This window comes from Ambystoma mexicanum, chromosome 12, assembly GCF_040938575.1.
Source record: "Ambystoma mexicanum isolate Mex_15411 chromosome 12, UKY_AmexF1_1, whole genome shotgun sequence".
Lineage (NCBI taxonomy): Eukaryota > Metazoa > Chordata > Amphibia > Caudata > Ambystomatidae > Ambystoma > Ambystoma mexicanum.
Genome location: NC_090936.1, coordinates 438,184,449 through 438,202,040, shown reverse-complemented (window position 1 = coordinate 438,202,040; position 17,592 = coordinate 438,184,449). Strand labels below are relative to the sequence as shown.

At 48.3% G+C, this 17,592-nt stretch overlaps 1 protein-coding gene across 8 annotated transcripts in view; it reads right to left on the bottom strand.

Moving 5' to 3' along the window:
• The window catches only part of ERC1 (ELKS/RAB6-interacting/CAST family member 1), a 2,866,486-nt gene that overhangs the window by 469,360 nt on the left and 2,379,534 nt on the right, over positions 1-17,592 (bottom strand). For all 8 annotated transcript variants that reach the window (XM_069628613.1, XM_069628618.1, XM_069628615.1 and 5 more), the window contains one exon: positions 9,890-10,037. In XM_069628613.1, coding sequence (XP_069484714.1) covers positions 9,890-10,037 — 148 coding nt within the window. The remainder of the gene's footprint in view (positions 1-9,889; positions 10,038-17,592) is intronic.

The following is a 17,592-nucleotide window of genomic DNA, read 5'->3' as shown; positions in this document are numbered from 1 at the left end:
TTGATGGAGAACCCCAAATCATAAAGGATGTCAATCAGTCTGGAGGCCGTATTCCAAACTTCCCCAGGTGATTCTGCCCGGACCAACCAATCATCGAGGTATGGGTAGACATGGGGGTCCTCGGACCTGAGCAGCGCTGCCACTGCATTCATGAGCCTCGTGAATACCTGTGAGACCAAATGGAAGGACCTTGTACTGGAAATGGGAACCATACGTAGGAATGATGGGCTTGCCGAAGTGGGACGTGCAGATATGATTCCTTCAGGTCCAGGGTGCAAGTCCAGTCTACCCCACACAGAGATTCCACTATCGGAGCTGGCGTAAGCATCTTGAACTTTTGGAGTAGGGAGAGGTTTAAGAAGGATAGATTGCGAACCACTCGCAGGCCTGCCTGGTGGTTCTTCTGTATTGCGAAAATTCACAAATAAAACCCTAAGCCTCTCTGAGAGAGTGGGACTTCTTCTACTGCCCCACTTATTACAAGTATACAAATCTCTGCAAGGAGAGATGGTGTCGGGATCGGAGGGGGGTTTAGAGGGAGAGGGAATGGGAACCCATGGGGGACCTCTGATAGGATCCATGGCTCTGTGAAGAAAGTCTGCCAGGATTTAACGTGAACAGCAAGCCTGCCCCCCCCATCAGAGAATTGTGCACCTTGATGATGGCATCATTGGTTTTTTTCCCCCCTGAGAATGGTGCCTGGCAGGGGGACTGGAAGCCGCCCTTGTGGGAGGTCCTTTGTTGCTTGCACCTGTGTAGGCTTGGGGAACTGTCTGCCTGGCTATCTGTTCCTGGAAGCCCCTGAATCCACCCAAAGTTCTTCCCATGGTCTGATCGGGCTTGTCACTGACCGTACGGCTTGGATGCAGGCTTTGCCAGTATAGTCAATGACTTGGCGGTTTGAGAACTGTTCCTTTTCTTGTGAAGTAGCTCGTCTGTGGATGAATGGAACAACCTGCCTCCCCTCACCCCTCTTCAAAAGGGAGATATAGGATATGGTCTTGAACATTTGGATTAAACCTGGTAACTTTGAGCCATGCCGTCCGTCTCATATCAGGGCCACACAACTGGCCCATCCGGCTGTGTCAATATGGCCAAACGACTATTCCATTATGTCCTGTGCCACGATTCTGGCTTTGGCCAATCCTGCCTTGAAGGCTGCTAGTCTGTGTACTGGCAGATCTGGAAGGAAGTCTGCAATTTCCCTCCAAAGTCTCTGATTAGCAGCAGACAGCATTGTGTCTGCTTGCCTCAGGTGGATGCCAGCGTTAGAATACATTTTCTTTCCCTAGGCCTCCAGAGTTTTCTCCTCCTTGCCTAACAATGCTGTGGTAGAGGAAGACGATACGGATGCCTGCGGTTTGGCATACATTGAAGCTGCTGTCCATCAGAGAGATATGTGACTGAGGGTGAACCCATAGGAGGAGAGCATCTCCTTCGGCCTGCTTATATTTGGCGTTTGGTGGGCTGTGTTGAGTGGGGCTTGTGCCAGCCCTTTTTTGCCAGAGTTTCAAAATCTTTCTGGAAAGGAATGTCCAATCTGGTAGCTACTTTGATGGTCTGTACCTCAGCCTCGGGTTGTTCCTTCTGAGGATGAGGGATGCTCAGATATTCTGCCTATCCCGCTAGCCTGTCGTGGAAGATCATCGCTGAAAATGTGTTTATGGGGAGAGCAGCGGGACTAAGGATGGAGCCGTCTGCAGCTGAAGTGGAGCAGAAGGCTGTGGAGGCGTAGGTCGAAGCACCTCCTTAATAATCCTTTTCAGGGTGCTCCCCATTTGGGGCGACTTCATCAAAGTTCGAAATTTAAAGAAGAATTGTTCCTCGCACGCTGGGAATGCGCACTCCTGTGCAGGTACAGCCAGCTTAACGGGCGTGGAGGGCTGAGATCTTCCAGTGCCATGTCTGCCCGGCAAGCAACACGCCTCGGTGTACCGCACATACAATGTGGGCACTGGGTAGGCTGTGTACCATGGTATCTGTGGCCTAAGCATGGGGGACAATTCCACCCTTGGAGTGAAGTCCTGCCTTTGGGGCTCGTTTGAATGGCATGCATCCGCGCACCACGCCATTTTGTCAGCCTGAGCCGCCATTTTGTCCTGGACCAACGAGCGCGGGATCTGCGTGTCCGTCGAGATACATACCCTCTGGCCTCTACCTATTTGCTTGACAGCATAGGATCAGGCCTTCTCTGCACCTCACTTGTGGCCCTGGCAGGCTTATCGCCCTCAGCCATATAGGCGTTAGTGCTGCTGCATGCAGGGGCCCCCCTCGAGCCTAGGCCCGGTACAAGGGCGGAGCCCCTCGGGAGATTTTCCCTCAGCGCTGGGACTGGGAGGATCCATGGATTCCTCGGCTGGTAGCTCAGTTAGCCTCGGTAGCCTGACTGGTGACAGGACCAGCGTGGCCCCTTCTGTTTGGCTGGTTCCCGGGGAAGGAATCACCTTTGCGAGGGTGCTTTTGGAAATATAACACTTACCTTGGGCCTTCGTTTTCCTGCGCACATACTCGTTGACATGCTCCAGTGGAGATCTGGTCAACAGCTCCCTCCACCTCGCAAGCCGGTTTTTGAGTGGCCGGGGAGTAAGGGTGCTGCATGTCGAATAGCAGTTCCAGCTGTGATCTTCACTGAGACAGTGAAGGCAGAGCACGTGCAGGTCTGACGCCGGAAAGGATCCATCACAGGAAGGTGTGAGAAACCTGAAGGCGTCTCCCTAGCTAATCCCCGGGGATCTGTCATCCAAGTGGACATGACACGGCCATCGCTATTGGATCCAGTTCCTGGGGCCGGACTAGGCAGGATGATCACCTGGATGGGGGGCCCTCGGAGAGTGGGACACCGACAGGCGAGATGCGGTATCACTCTTCTTTCAATACCTTTTACTCGTCCTACCATGTAGGACATTCAAAACCACTGCACCCCCCTTTTCTGACAAACACTTTCACACGACACACCAGAGAACGGATTAACACCAGAGCTGTTTACCGAACATGTCCCAATACAAAGGTCACGCAAAGCCATGAAGCAGAACAGAATCGCACCCATGTCTCGCTTTAGGAAAACAAGTTACACCAAAGGCACTATAGACATTTTAAGAAGTTATCGCCTAAAAGACTGCTTCCAGAGTATTTGTATTTTAGTAAGTGACCAGGATGAGTAGAAAGCCTGTGAGAGAGGCTAAAATGGGTTTAAAGCTACTAGGAGTACATTTAGGAAACATCAGCACTCTACTTGGATTCAAGGCTTCTAAAATGTACACAAATACAACATTCCTTCTATAACATATACATTAAACATAGCAAGGTATGAGTGTCAGAAAACGTCTTCATTTTTAATAAGTCATTGAGAAATGGGAGTCATTCCGAACCAACTAAAGGAAGCTTTTGGAACCACACCCTTGCATCAAATATAACTTTTGACATCTACTTTTGAGAATCAAACATCATAAGAAAGCGGTAAAGATGAGTTTACTACCCATTCCCATTTATATGCCAATTTATACCATACTGGTTGAATCTTAGCTATTGACAGCAGGAGGTAGGAGGGCAATTCTCTAGGAGGGGATCCCTGGGGGTTGGGGACTTCTGCCCGCTGCGAAGGGGGCTACTCTCATCCCAAACAGCCAACAATGACTGGCATACAAACTCTAACGCCAGGCCAAAAGACTGCCACCATTGCGCCATAAATTTAACAAGGATTCTGTAGGACAAAGTTTGCATACGTTACAGTGTTTCCCGGAGGAACAAACAGGTTTGCAGTTGCAACTTGAGGGAGTGGCCGCAAACTCTGCCCCTCTCAGACAACAGAAGGTTGCTGTCTCGAGAGAAAATCAGGTTCGACACCTCACAGATAGTTGGAGAGTAAACATCAGTGCAAGCATCGGATAACTAAGTGTGACACCAAATAAGTTTAAGTCGGTGCCTAACCCGCAAATAATCTTGGTGCATGGAACAAAAGTTTGGTCTGCCCTGCGACAGAGTTCTCCTGGGTAGATTATATCTCGCTGAAGTCTTGAACTTGGAGCACCAATCTAAAACCTTGATACAGTATAAAAGGGAAGTGATGCGCAAGTGGGGTGTGTGGGAGTTAGGTAACTGTTTGAGAGCGAGCAGTGGAAGAGTAAGGAAAGGAGGAGGGGTAAGCGACAAGGAGTGACACATGAGGAGAGGCAGTAGAGGAGGACTAACGTGAGGGCCGAGAAAAGAGAAGGAAAGAATCTTTAGCGAAAAAGTGAAGAGACAGTTAAAGAAGAATCATTGGGGGGAGACGAGGGCCAGGAATGAGTGGGAACAGAGAGATACAGTGAGGAGGAGATGGACCCACCAAGGAAAGGAGGGAGGCAACAGAAGAAGAGAAAAAGAGAATGTCTCAAGCCGGGGGAGGGAAAGAGTAGAGGAATGAAACAAGAAGTAGCACTTTAACAGCTGGGCTAGAAGGTTACTCCTAAGCTGATGGAGAACAACAAAGGCAAGGGCCACAAAATAAACCAGGGACCAGCCTCGGGAAAGGGACCAGTGTGACAGCCTGAGTGGAAAAGGCAATATTATGAGAACAGGCAGGCAGGAAAGCAAAGGAAGTATTCCAAGGGTCCAACAGCATATGCTGCGTCTAAAGCTCAACTCACCCTGCCACCCCCCAACCTACCCCACGGTCAGACAATTTAAGGGTGTTAGACCTGTCATGTCCCCATCAGATATATACAGGCAACACCAGGATTTTCCCGCTATCAGGCACAACATATACACTTACATTGTTGTGCCTCTGCACTTGCAGTACTTCTTGCAACGTCCACACATTGATTTCTTGAATATTTACAATGGTGTATACAATAGCATGTTTTGTGCTGTGTTTTTGGAAAACTTATAATACTGAATAATCTGCAACAGTGTACATGTATTTGCATCTTGAGCAACCATTTTAACGGTTTCCCTTGAGACTGGCGCTTACAATGCCTGCAATTGTTATTTTATTTGTTTCACAAATATATGTCAACAAGCGCTTGGTCATATCCAGATAGAATTTCAGAGCGGGTCTGACATTCAGCCAGTGCAAGACACTCTGAGCCTCGTCTTTGGGTCAGCGAAGAATGTAGGTAAGACTATTTCCTCGTTTAGATGGAACGCGGAGGGTACCTTAAGTAGGAATGCCGGGTGAGTCCACAGGACCACCCTATCCCTATGGAAAGTGGTATAGGGTTCTGTAGCCAACAGAGCCTGGATCTCGCTGAGTCTGCGAGCGGATGTGAGATCTACTAGCAGAGCTGTCTTGATGGTGACCAGCCTGATGTCCGCGGATGCCATTGGCTCGAAGGGTTTGTGCGACAGGGCGCACAACACCACATTGAGGTCCCACACAGGGTGTGGCTTTTTGATGGGCTGGTAGAGCCTGGACAGGCCCGCCCGATTTTTCCTGCCTATCGGGTTGGAAGAGGAGAAGATCTCCTCTGAATTTCTGTAGGCCCCTATGGCTGCGAGATAGGTGCGACAAGTGTCAACCTGTACGCCTGAGTGGGCAGGGTGCGCAGAGAACGAAAGCACATCGTCCAGCGAGCACGTCAGGGGGTTGATTTCCTTAGAATCTGCCCAGGGACCGAACCTGCTCCATTTGCTCCTGTATTGGCTCCTAGTGGCCTTGCTTCTAGCACCCAGGATGATCTCCAAGTTAGCCTGAGATAGGTTCAGGTGCTTGAGGGTGATCTGCTCAGGAACCACGCTGCGAGGGCTAACTTCTGAGGAGTGGGGTCGAGAACCCTGCCCCCCTGCTGGGACAGGGGAGGTGCTGGGCCCAGTGGAAGGTGAATGGGTGGCTGGTCCGAGAGGCTGAGCAATTCCGAGAACCACGATCTCGCCGGTCACCAAGGCGCTATCACTTTGATGCTGAGGTGGCGAGCCTGCAGAGTACTCTGGGGATCAGGGGTGTGGGCGGAAAAGCATATGCTGTCATGCTCTCCCATTGAATCTGCATGGGGTCGCCCAGGGAGCCCGGGCCTAGTCCCTACCAAGACGCAAACTGATGGCACTTCATGTTCCTCCGGGAGGCAAATAGATCCACCTGAGGATGACCCCCATGTGTTGAAAACCTCCTGCAGCACGTGGTCGTTCAATTGCTACTCGTAATTGTCCACACCCAGCCTGCTGAGTCTGTCCGCCTTCAAGTTGGCCTCCCCCGGTAGGTGGATCGCCCAGAGGTAGATGTTTTCCAGGGCCCATTCCCACATGCTGACCGCTAGGTTACACAGCAGAGGGGACCTGGTACCCCCTCTTTGTTGACATTGTACATGCTGGTGGAGTTGTCTGTCTGGATCAGGACTGTCCTGCCTCTGATGAGCGTGAGGAAGGTCCTGAGGGCTAGCCAAATGGCTCTGAGCTCCAGCATATTGATATGCGACTCCTGCTCCTGCCGGGTCCAGACTCCATGGATGCTGTGGCTGTCCAGAGTGGCTCCCCAGCCCTCTAGAGGAAAGTCTGTAGTAATGGTGAGCTGCAGAGTCGGCTGCCGGAATGGCCTGCCAGTCCGCAGATTGCAGTCCTTGGACCACAACGTGAGGTCAGAGTGGAGAGAGGGCGGTATGCTGACCAGCTCCGCTTGGGAGCCCTACTGTCGATTCCATGAGGCTGCGAAGTGCAGTTGCAGTCTCTACATCCGGAGCCTCGTGTGTGGCACAGCCAAGAGGACCTCTGCCATGATACTCAGCCTCAGCAGGTGCTGTTACCATCAAGCCGAAGTAACTGGTCTGGTAAGGAAGCACATAGTGGCCCTCTTCATGGCCGTAATCTTATCTTTCGAGGGAAATACCTTTTCGGAGCTCGTATCCCAGATGAGGCCCAGGAAGGTGTGGCTCTGCGTGGGCTGCAGCTGAGAATTCTTGAGGTTGATGGTAAACCCCAGGTCGTGGAGCGCACTCATAAGCGCGGAGAAGGTGTGGACAACCTACTCGGGGGATCTCGCCCTGATGAGCCAGTCTTCCAGGTACGGGTAGACATGGTGGCCCTGGGCCCTGAAGAGGGCTGCCAGTGCATTAACGAGTCTGGTGAATACCCTGGGTGCTTAGTTGAGGCCAAAGAGTAGCACCTTGTACTGGAAATGACAGCCCATGATCCTGAAGCATAGGAAGGAGCGATGGGGCTGCCAAATCGGGACATGTAGGTAAGTGTCCTTCAGATCCAGGGAGCACATCAACTCTCCCTTGTCTAGTGTCTCTGCAATGAGTGCTGGCGTAACCATCTTGAATTTTTGAAGAGGGAGGTAGAGGTTGAGGGTGAGGGTGGAGAGGTCCAACAACTCTCAGGCCAGCCTAGTTCTTTTTTTGCATGGCGAAAATCCTGGAATGGAAACCTAATCCTCTCTGGGAGGATGGTACTTCTTTCACTGCCTGGCTCTCGATGAGCGGCCGGATCTCCGCCAACAGAGTTGCCATCCTAATCTGTGGGAGGGGAGAGCAGGAGGAGGAGAGGGAGGTATATGTAGGCGGTAACCTGTGGATACTACTGAGCGGATTCACGGGTCCGCGAAGGTCTGGCACCAAAAATTCAAGTGAGAGGCTAGCCTGCCCCCTACTGGAGACACGTGGACCCGGAGGGACGCGTCATGCCTTTTTGATCTCTGAGGCTGCTGCTGAGGAAGGGGACTGGAAGAAGCCCTTGCTCCCCCCCACCGTTTTTGTTGCTTGTGCCGGTGCTGACTCGGCAAGCAGTCAGGTTGTCGTGACCTCTGTTCCTGGAATCTCCGGAACCTCCAGAGCCAAACGTCTGCCCCTTATCGGAGCGTTGATGGGGCTGGGTGTACACCTTGGGCGTGGCCTTTGTCAGGATAAAGACTTTGCAGTTTGCGAGCTGTTCTTTTTCTTATCTAATTCCTCGTTGGTGGTAGAGTGGAAGAGGTCACTACCCTCGAACAGAAGGTCCAATATGCAATCCTTGACGTCAGGGTTAAACTTAGTAGCCCGAAGCCAGGCCGTCCTTCTCATGTCCGTGGCGATGCAGATAGCTCGGCAAGAGGCATCGATGTGGGCCACTGTGGACTCCATGATGTCCTGCACTACCAGCCTGGATTCTCCTAGACTTGCCTTGAAGCGTGCCTGGCTCTGCACTGGAAGGAAGTCTGCTATTTCCCGCCACAACCTCTGGTTAGTGGCTGCCAGCATGGCATCCGCATTGGCCTGACGCAGGTGCAGGGAGGCGTTGGAGGACACCTTTTTCCCATACGCCTCCAAGATCTTCTCCTCCTTGCCTGGCAACGCCGAGGTGGCAGAGGACGACTGAGACTTAGAGTGACGACGCAGCCATCACCAAAGAGTGCGGCTGGGGGTGCGCTGTCAGCAAGAGTGTATCCCCCTCCATCTGTCTAGACACCGATTAACAGACTGGGCAGAGTGTGGCTTGACCCAAACCTTCTTGGCCAGAGCGACAACATCTTTCTGCATCGGGATACCCGTCTTGGTAGAGGGTCTTAGGGAGAGGACCGCTGCCAAGACCCCCTCCTCGGGCTGCTCTACCTCGGGATGAGGAAGGCCCAGATATTCTGCTAAACCTGCAAGCCTGTCGTGAAGGCCTTCGCTGAAGAAGGCGCGTCAGGGTCCTCCTCCTCATCTGTATCCGCCTGGGTGTCTGGCTGGTCCGCCGTGGGAGGAGGAGTGCTGGCCACCGTGAGCTGCGGTGTGTAGACCGGAGTCAGAAGCTGCTGCTGAGATTGGCTTGGAACCGGCTGAAATAGGGGCGGATTCAACGGAGCCGGCAACGGAGGCTGTACTGGGGCCTGTGGTTACATTAAATTTTAATACTTGTACATCCCACCCCTCTATTTTTAACCTTTTCCAGCACATTTCCATTGACTTGGAAACAAAATGTTTTGCCTGGCCTTCTCTTATCTCTGCAGACCACAGTTTTGGTTTTGCTATAATTGATCTCCTGGCCCTTATCTTTAAACATATCAGAAAAGGTTTTAAGTTTTTTTGTAGGCCATTACACATCTTCTGAATCAAAACAGCATTGTATTCAAGTCTTTTTCACATTTAAACTTGGGGGGGAATCGGTCTCAAGTTTTTCTATTCTGGTTGCAATATCACAGATATATAATGAGAATCGAGTCAGTGCTATGCCACGCTCTTGCCTCACTCCTTTATCAACTTCAAAGCTTCCGCCCCCCGCCACAGACCCTCATTGCCACTATTGGATCTAATATTGTCTTTGGTAGCCCAATCTAGACAAGTATTAGCTAAGAGTTATTCTGTGGCACCTCATTGAATGCCGCCTTTATATCTACGAAGACCTTTTCCACAGGTGCACACATTTCAGAATTAATAAATAAAGGGTAAACACCTGATCTACTGTAATGAGGTCTCCGTGAAAATCGACTAGCAAGTGCAAGACTATCTTATTAGCAAAAATCCAGTCTTAAAGATTGGCGTGAAGTACTCTTCCAAAATGTTTGCATGAATAGATGGGGGAGATTGGACGATAGTTTGAGGGCGAGTTTCTTTCTCCCCTCTTTTACTGGGATTGGTAAATTGCCATTCTCCATCTGCCCCTTACCTCAGTTTGTTTGGAGTCTGCTTGTTTTATGTTGCGCCCTGAGGCCCATGGGTCTTTGGCGCTATATAAGAATTAAATAATAATATATATATATAGGGCCTACTATGGATTAGTGTGCACACATAACTGAGGCAATAGCACATACTGCCTATCAGACAAGAATCCTTATTACTGAACGTGGCAAACCAAAACTACAACCAACAAATTAGAAATCTGGAAACCGACTCGAAAATTAATTAACATGCATTCCCTTTTACAAGGAAGATTAGCTTGTTGGTTCTTCAATAGCTATCCCACCGCATGCACCGCTGGTCACTAATACTCCGCTCACTCACTTCCCTAGTCCGTCTTACAGTACCTGTTGTTTAAGCTGATGTACCAAGCGGTCCTTGTCACGTTTCAGAGTCGCCACTTCCTCCTGAGTTTTCTTTTTCTTGGAGGAAGACAACTCCAGCAATGCAATGTTGGCATCTTTTTCACTAATGGCGGCAAGAAGAGCTTCCTGCCTGAAAAAAGAAATGTGTTTTTAGCAAAGCAGATATAAGACTGAAAGCCCAAGCGCAATCAACACACAGCCTTGAGGTAGACCATAGCACCTTGTTGGCTTTTTACGGGAGGTAAATCCTCCACTTTAACTCCAAACTCAGAATTCAGTAGTGCGTTAGAAATGGTGAGAATTCCATTAACACAAACAAAAGTGGTGGTAACAGAATGACGTTCACATGTTCACCACACCACCATGTAATGAGGACCAATAAACCCAACTTTCTTGGTCATATTCTTCAATTAGTTTCGATCTTGAAGATGTTATTGTTTTAAGCTAAGCCAATCAAATTACTGCCAGGAAATTTAAAATTCACCCGAACTAGTGTAAAAAAAAACAATATTATCTTTACATTCAAATCGGAGAATTAAGGAAAAATACAAATGGTTGTGCACAGTATTCTACAGACCAGGCAATCCACAATTACTATGAAGTCACGTTATACTTTTGCTGCACAGCTTAATAGCTATTGCACATAGAAGTGCATAATTGTATTTTTGGAACACGCATAAGTTGAAACGCTTGCAGTTCCTTAGAAAAGAAGTGACATTTCCTACACCCTTGTTTGAACGACATGCACATTTTTACAGAGGTGATCAGTATGTGTTTAAGATTACCAAACCTTTTGAATCTAGCTGACTTTTTTTAATGTGCATTTATTTCATGAAGTGAAACCAATGACGTTTCAGGTACCAGAGCTGCTTACAGTCATGATCTGAAAAAAATAAAGCGTTGCCTTGTAGTTCAAGTATAATAGCAAAAGGTCAAGTGGACACTGTACAGAAACTAACGAGAGTAACAGAGCTTTGGTTTAAATGCTAGCGTATAAGGGAAGTACTGGGGAGTGGGAAGAATTCGAGGATGTCGTCAGTGCCTCTGAAGGGCAAGCCCCTTCGCATGAGATCAGAGAAGTGAGGTCCCTGCCCTGGGGCTGATACTCAGCGGGTGGATCTCATGGGAGGGGAGACTCCCTTTGGAACCACTGACAACCATTGTGGGAGAACGCGATATGCATCTAAAATCTGCACCTCTCTTTCACCCCAACTCTTTTCACCCCTACTCTATCCTATATACTTCTATAGTATGCAAGAACTAAAAAGGACTGAGACGAGGGAGAAGAGGGATCACTATCATGAAGATCCAAATCAAGAAACTGTGATGAGGCAGCGGCGTGGATCACTCAGTTAAACCTATCCGAGCAGTCTAGTCATCAGCCACAGATTTGGATATAAAAACTGATAAGACTTTCCTGAATGTCAGATGCTCCGGAGAGGAATCGCTAGAGGGACCGGTGCTCAGAGAGAAAAGCAGCAGGAGCAGACCCAGGCGCGGAGATGCTGAAGTGGCAGTCTCCACCAGACACACAGAGCAAACAGAGGCTGGCTGAAAAAAGCACCAGCAATGCAGCACTACAGGACCACGCGGTCCGCCTGGAAGAAAAACGCCAAAGAGGGCCAAAAGCCACAGAACTGCTGCGGCAAGCGAGAGGAGTCCTAGAGCGCCAGCAAAGCAGAGAAAGACCCAGGGAAGCCCGCAATCAACCTGAGGGCTGCGGTCCAGACCCGAAAAGGTAGTTGGGTGGCTGAACCTATGGTTGGGGGTCCCCAGAGGGTAGGAACACTCTAAACCAATTGAGTGTGTAAAGTGGGGAAAAGAGGATAACCCCTACGGGGCACTAAGAGAAACATTATCACTGTACTTTAATGAGGAATGGCGTCTGGGACCTTACAAGAAAAGATCATATCCAGTAATAAGTATATCTAGTCCTCTTTGTGACAGACAGTACTTGAAGCAAAGGCGACCTAGGGCTGTCAAATCAGATGGGAGAAGCTAAAAAGAGCTGTGGGAATAAGACATACAAATGCAGTACTTGGCAGGCGAATGAACGAAGTCTGTGTCTGGGACTAAGAACTGAAGGAAAAGGGAACCAGGTCTTTCAGTCAGTGTGAAGGACCCACCCGAGTTTGGAGAAGCATCCAGGCTACTCTTCTTCATCGCAGTGGCTGGCAGGAGGAAACCAGTGCTGCCAACCGGGGTCAATGACCCATCACAGCATGGAGGAGAATTCAAGCTATTCTTTTTCGTCACAGTGCCTATTAAAAGGAAACCAGGTCTGTAACTGTAAAGACAGGAAGGGCCTGTTATAGAAAGAGAGAACCCCCCCCCACCCAGGAGTTGATTAACGGTACAAGAAGGCTGGGAAAGAAAGACATTCAACCCAATACTTGAGAAAACTTGTAAACCAAGAAATGCCTTTGTGTCCAGGGGGAAGAGAGTCATTCCTCTGGACTAAGAAGATCGCCTTTTCTTTAGTTTAACAGAGTGTGAGGGACAGAGCTAGGATTCTGACACAGGACTGTGGACTTTTTTGGACATCTTGACTGCAACATTAATAAAATTGGTTACGGCAGGAAAATTCCTCTTAGAACCAGGGCAAGATTGGGTTTTCTTTTCGTTTTTACTTTTAATAAAAGTGTATGCCAACCGCTATGACCCCTCTGTGTAAGCGTCTTACTTCTGCGCCCTTACAGGAGTAAAAGCAGAATCTTCTAGAGAACAGTGGGAAAACAGAATGTCCACAGCGAGCTACCTATTGATGTCACACTACAGGTTGGAGATTCAACATCACATTGGGTGTTTGTAGACAGTCATCTTTTGCAAAACAAATATCAAAAGATGAAAACAGGTCGGGGTTATAAACATATATTACATTTTATTCCATAACACATACTAAAAGATGGACATTGGTCCCATTTCTAAAAACACACGCGACAACATATAACACAATGTAACAAAGAACATAAGCTGGTTCTATAGCACCAACGTGCTTATTCACGTATTTGTGTCTCAGTAATATCCATCAAAAACAAAAGTGAAGTTAGTAATTTATGGGTGACTTCAAAATATAACATATGTAATTATTTTCAAAAGAGGTCCCCATGTTTGTTGTGTCGACAGTAGTAAGTCTGTTTCCAGCCTTAGTTTTTGGACATCCGTTTGAAAGATGTATTCTGGTTTGCCCAGACGACTATTCATCCGACTAAGGCTTTCGTCAGTACATGTTTTACCCAGGATGGAGGTTTTTTTTGGATGTTGTATTAAGAGACTTATTTCATTCTTTACCAGCATTTCTCATTAGTGATGGAGGCCAAACCCCAAAATTGTGGGTGCCTTCAGATGGTTTTTGGAGATCAGTGCGAGATTGGCTCGCTCGCCCCGGGATAATACGTCGCTATGTGTTGGCTTTCCGCAGTGCTTACAAGTGGATAACGAACGTCTCCGTGCCATGATTGCTGAACGCTACAATATTGTAGAGTCGCGGAAAGCCAACACATAGCGATATTGGTGGACCTCTGCGTCTTGACGCGGACAAACTGCCACGTTGGGTCATCCAAAGACATGTGCATTCTCAGCTAAATGTGCATAAGAATAAACGTGTTATCCCGGGTCGAACAAGCCAATCATCCCGCACTGATCTCCAAAAACTATCTGAAGGCACCCACAATTATTGGGGTTTGGCCTTCACCACTAATGAGATAGGCTGGTAAAGAATGAAATAAGTCTCTTAATACAATATCAAAAAAACAAACCTCCATCCTGGGTAAAACGTGTCCTGACGAAAGCCTTAGTCGGATGAATAGCCGTCTGGGCAAACCAGAATACATCTTTCAAACTGATGTCCAAAAACTAAGGCTGGAAACAGACTTACTACTGTCGACACAACAAACATGGGGACCTCTTTTGAAAAGAATTACATATGTTATAGTTTGAAGTCACCGATAAATTACTAACATCACTTTTGTTTTTGATGGATATTACTGAGACACAAATACGTGAATAAGCACATAGGTGCTATAGAACCAGCTTTTGTTCTTTGTTACATTGTGTTATATGTTGCCACATGTGTTTTTAGAAATGGGACCGATGTTGTCCATCTTTTAGTATGTTTTATGGAATAAAATGTTATGTGTTTATAACCCCGACCTGTTTTCATTTTTTGATATTTGTTTTACAAAAGATGACAGTCTACAATCACCCAATGTGATGTTGAATCTCCAACCTGTAGTGTGACATCAATAGGTAGCTCGCTGTGGACATTCTGTTTTCCCCCTGTTCTGTAGTCCTCTCCCAACGACCCCCTACCAAAAAAGAGGACACGCCCTGCTCTTTAAGTATTTCTCTCTTCTAGAGAACAGACGCAGGCAACATATTGTCATATGAAGATCTCATAGCCCTGGTTTTGTTCACAGGGAAAGGTCTGTGAACCAGTTAGCCCCCCATGTAACATTTTGGTAGGTTAATCATAGCAACCCTATCACCCGTACCTCTACAGGAAGGCCACTGTTGGTTTTCACATGAAGGTTGACATTGTCAATCACAATACACAAAACAATAATTTCACCCAACTGCCCCGACTAGAAATATATATTTCTTATTTATGGAACAGCTCTACCTGGAGGTTAATCTGATGGGCTATGTGCCTGTAAAATTAAACATTGCTCACTGTAGGGACTATTGTACTCCTAGTCCATAGGCCCCTTTCCTCCATAAGGTATGGGTGAGTCCCTCCTTAAGGATGGGACAGGAACCTTTTTTCTTCCAAAAAAAGTGCATTGCTCCTTTAAAATTCCAGTGCGTGTAGATGCTGCTACGGGCGTGACCACGCCCCCATAGCCCTGACCTCCAGGCCAAGTACCGCCAAACGTGAGCAGAAAGGCATCCGACTTCCTGAACTGTTTTGTTCTGTCCTGTCGAGGTAGAACTTGAGCAATGTAAAGCTCTCTCCACCTCGGAAGGGGGAGACGGGAAGAAGGTTGGAAGTACAATTTCTTCATTGATGTGAATGGAGGGGTCTAATTTGGCAAGAATTTTGGATGCGTCCTCATGACCACCATTTCCCTGTGGAAAACTGTGTAAGGCTCTGACGCCACCAGCGCTAATACGCTTGGCTGACATGAGGCCTACCAATAGCGGCTTCTTGAGTGTGACCCACAATGTTTGTAGAAGCCATGGGCTCGAACAGTTTGTGTGCCAGCACTACGTTGAGATCCCACATTGGGTGAGGTTTTCCAACTGGGGGATACAGCCTGGCTAATCCCTGCAAATGTCTTCACCACCGGATTGACTGTGGAGAAAGATTGTCCTTCCGTTTTCTTGTATGCTCCGATTGCCGGCAAATATGTGTGACACGTTTCGACCTGTACCCCCCATGCTTGCTAGGTGCGCAGAGAATTATGAGACTTAATCAAGCAAGCAGGAGGCTGGATCCACCCCCTTGTCTATGGCCCAGTAGCAGAACCTGGCCTACTTACTCTTGTATTGGACTCTAGTGGACTCCTTCCTTGCATTTTGAATAATTTCCAGATTGGCTTGTGATGGCCCTAGCTTTTTAGTTTAGTTTAGTTTATTCATTTATATGATGCGCACCGGAACCAGGGGTATCAGGGCGCAAGCAGTACAGACAATGCAAAGCTTAAATGACAAGTTACATACATAGTTATACACAGGACATATCATTACAAGGTAGTACATAGAAAAGGCATAACTAATACATAGGTATGCACTACAAAAGTAGGTGGACATGCAAATATATAAAGAAAAATATACACAGGTATGTACTTGTTTAGTGATCATTTGCCTTGAGCCAGTTGATATAAGTTTAAACCATGGGTAGGATTAATCCTTCATGAGATGGGGTGGTAAGAGTTCCAAAGTTGGGCCGCTTTGACCTGGAAGCTGTTCCCCCAGATCTTGGTTAGTCTAAATCTGAGAATGTTAATACAGTTGCCATTGGTAAGTCTTGTGGGTCTCGTGGAGATTCTTCTTTGGACTCTGTTTACAAGGCAACTGGGGGCAGCATTGTTCAGTGCCTTGTGTGTCAAAGAGGCTGTTTTTAGGTTCATTTTGTTGAGAGTGGAAAGCCAGTTGTTTTGACGCCTTACTGTTGCATTTTCAACTGCTCAGGTACCAAGCTGAGAGGAATAGGGACTGGTAGCTGGTGAACCGCTGCCACACGCTGCTGAGAGTGGTGCATCAGGCCTACTGCCTTTGAGGGGAGCAGCCCCTGTCCTGTCATTCTCACCAGGTCAGAGTACCTGATACCTGCTGGCCAGTCTGGGACCACCAGAATCATGCAACATTGTAACACACCCTGGAACTTCCTCAACACCCTCTGAATGAACAGGATTGGAGGGAATGTGTAACACCACAGGTTGCTCCACGAGATTTGGAGGGCATCACCTAGTGTGTTCCTGCCCTTCCCCACACAAGACGCATACTGCCTGCACTTCGCATTGTTCTCTGTGGCAAATAGATCCACCTCGGGGTCGCCCCAGACCCCAAACAAAGTATTGAGGACCTCCAAGCCCACCTGCCTCCGTGTTTCTCTCTCCTGGCAGGTGAACAACAGCTCTGATATAAATTCCCTGTTCCAGAGCCCACTTCCAGATTCGTACCGTCAGTTTGCAGAACACCGGAGACCTTGTTCCACCGTGCTTGTTGAAGTAAAACATGAAAGTTGTATTGTCTGTCCTGATGACGACGGACTTGTTCCTGATAAGCAATAGAAACGCCCTAAACGCCAATTGAATTGCTCTCAATTCCAGAAGATGTATGTGTTCTACTTGCTGTTGGGGAGACCACGGCCCATGAATTGTGAAGTAGTCGGCGTGGCCATCTAGCCCTCCAATGAGGAGTCTGTTGTAATGACCGACAATGGCTCCAGCTGGCTGAAAGGGGCTACGCTCATGATATTTTCCTGCTGTCTTCACCAGACTAGATCTGGTTTGACCTCTGCCGGCACAGAGACCTTGTCTGTCTGGGAGCTCTTCTCCGGGTCCCAGTTTGCTGCTAGGTGCAACTGTAACCGCCTCATTTTTAACATGGCAAACGGCACTGCCAGGATACAAGCTGCCATGAGGCCCAGTAGGTACTGATACCACCAAGCCGATGTGATGTGCCTTTTCAGGAAATGTCTAGTAGCTCTGACAATTGCCTTGACCCTTTCCTGAATGGGGAAGATCCTGTGTCTGTGTCCCATGTCAGTCCAAGAAAGATCAAGGACTGCAAAGGGGTAAATTCCGACTTGGACTGGTGCAACGAGAACTCCAAGTTGTAGGGCGGGATCCATGAGGCATTTCACTGTGCCATGTGCCACTTCCTGCAGGCTGCCCCTGATGAGCCAGTCGTCCAAATATGGATAGACGTGGTGATCCTGGGCTCGGAACAGCGTTGCTATAGTGTTCATCAGTCTCGTGAATACACGTGGTGTAGAGTTGAGGCTGAAAGGTAGCACTCGATATTGGAAGTGTCGTCCCATCACTGTGAACAGCAAGAATTGCACCTGTGTGGCTCCCAAATCGGGACGTGTAGGTACCCGTCCCTTAGGTCCAGGGAGCACATCCAATATCCCTTCCAGAGAGGCTCTGTGATCTGCGCCGGCTCTATCATCTTGAATTGTTTGAGTGGGAGGTAAAGATAGAGAAAGCATAAGTTGAGCATCACCTTCAGGCCTGCCG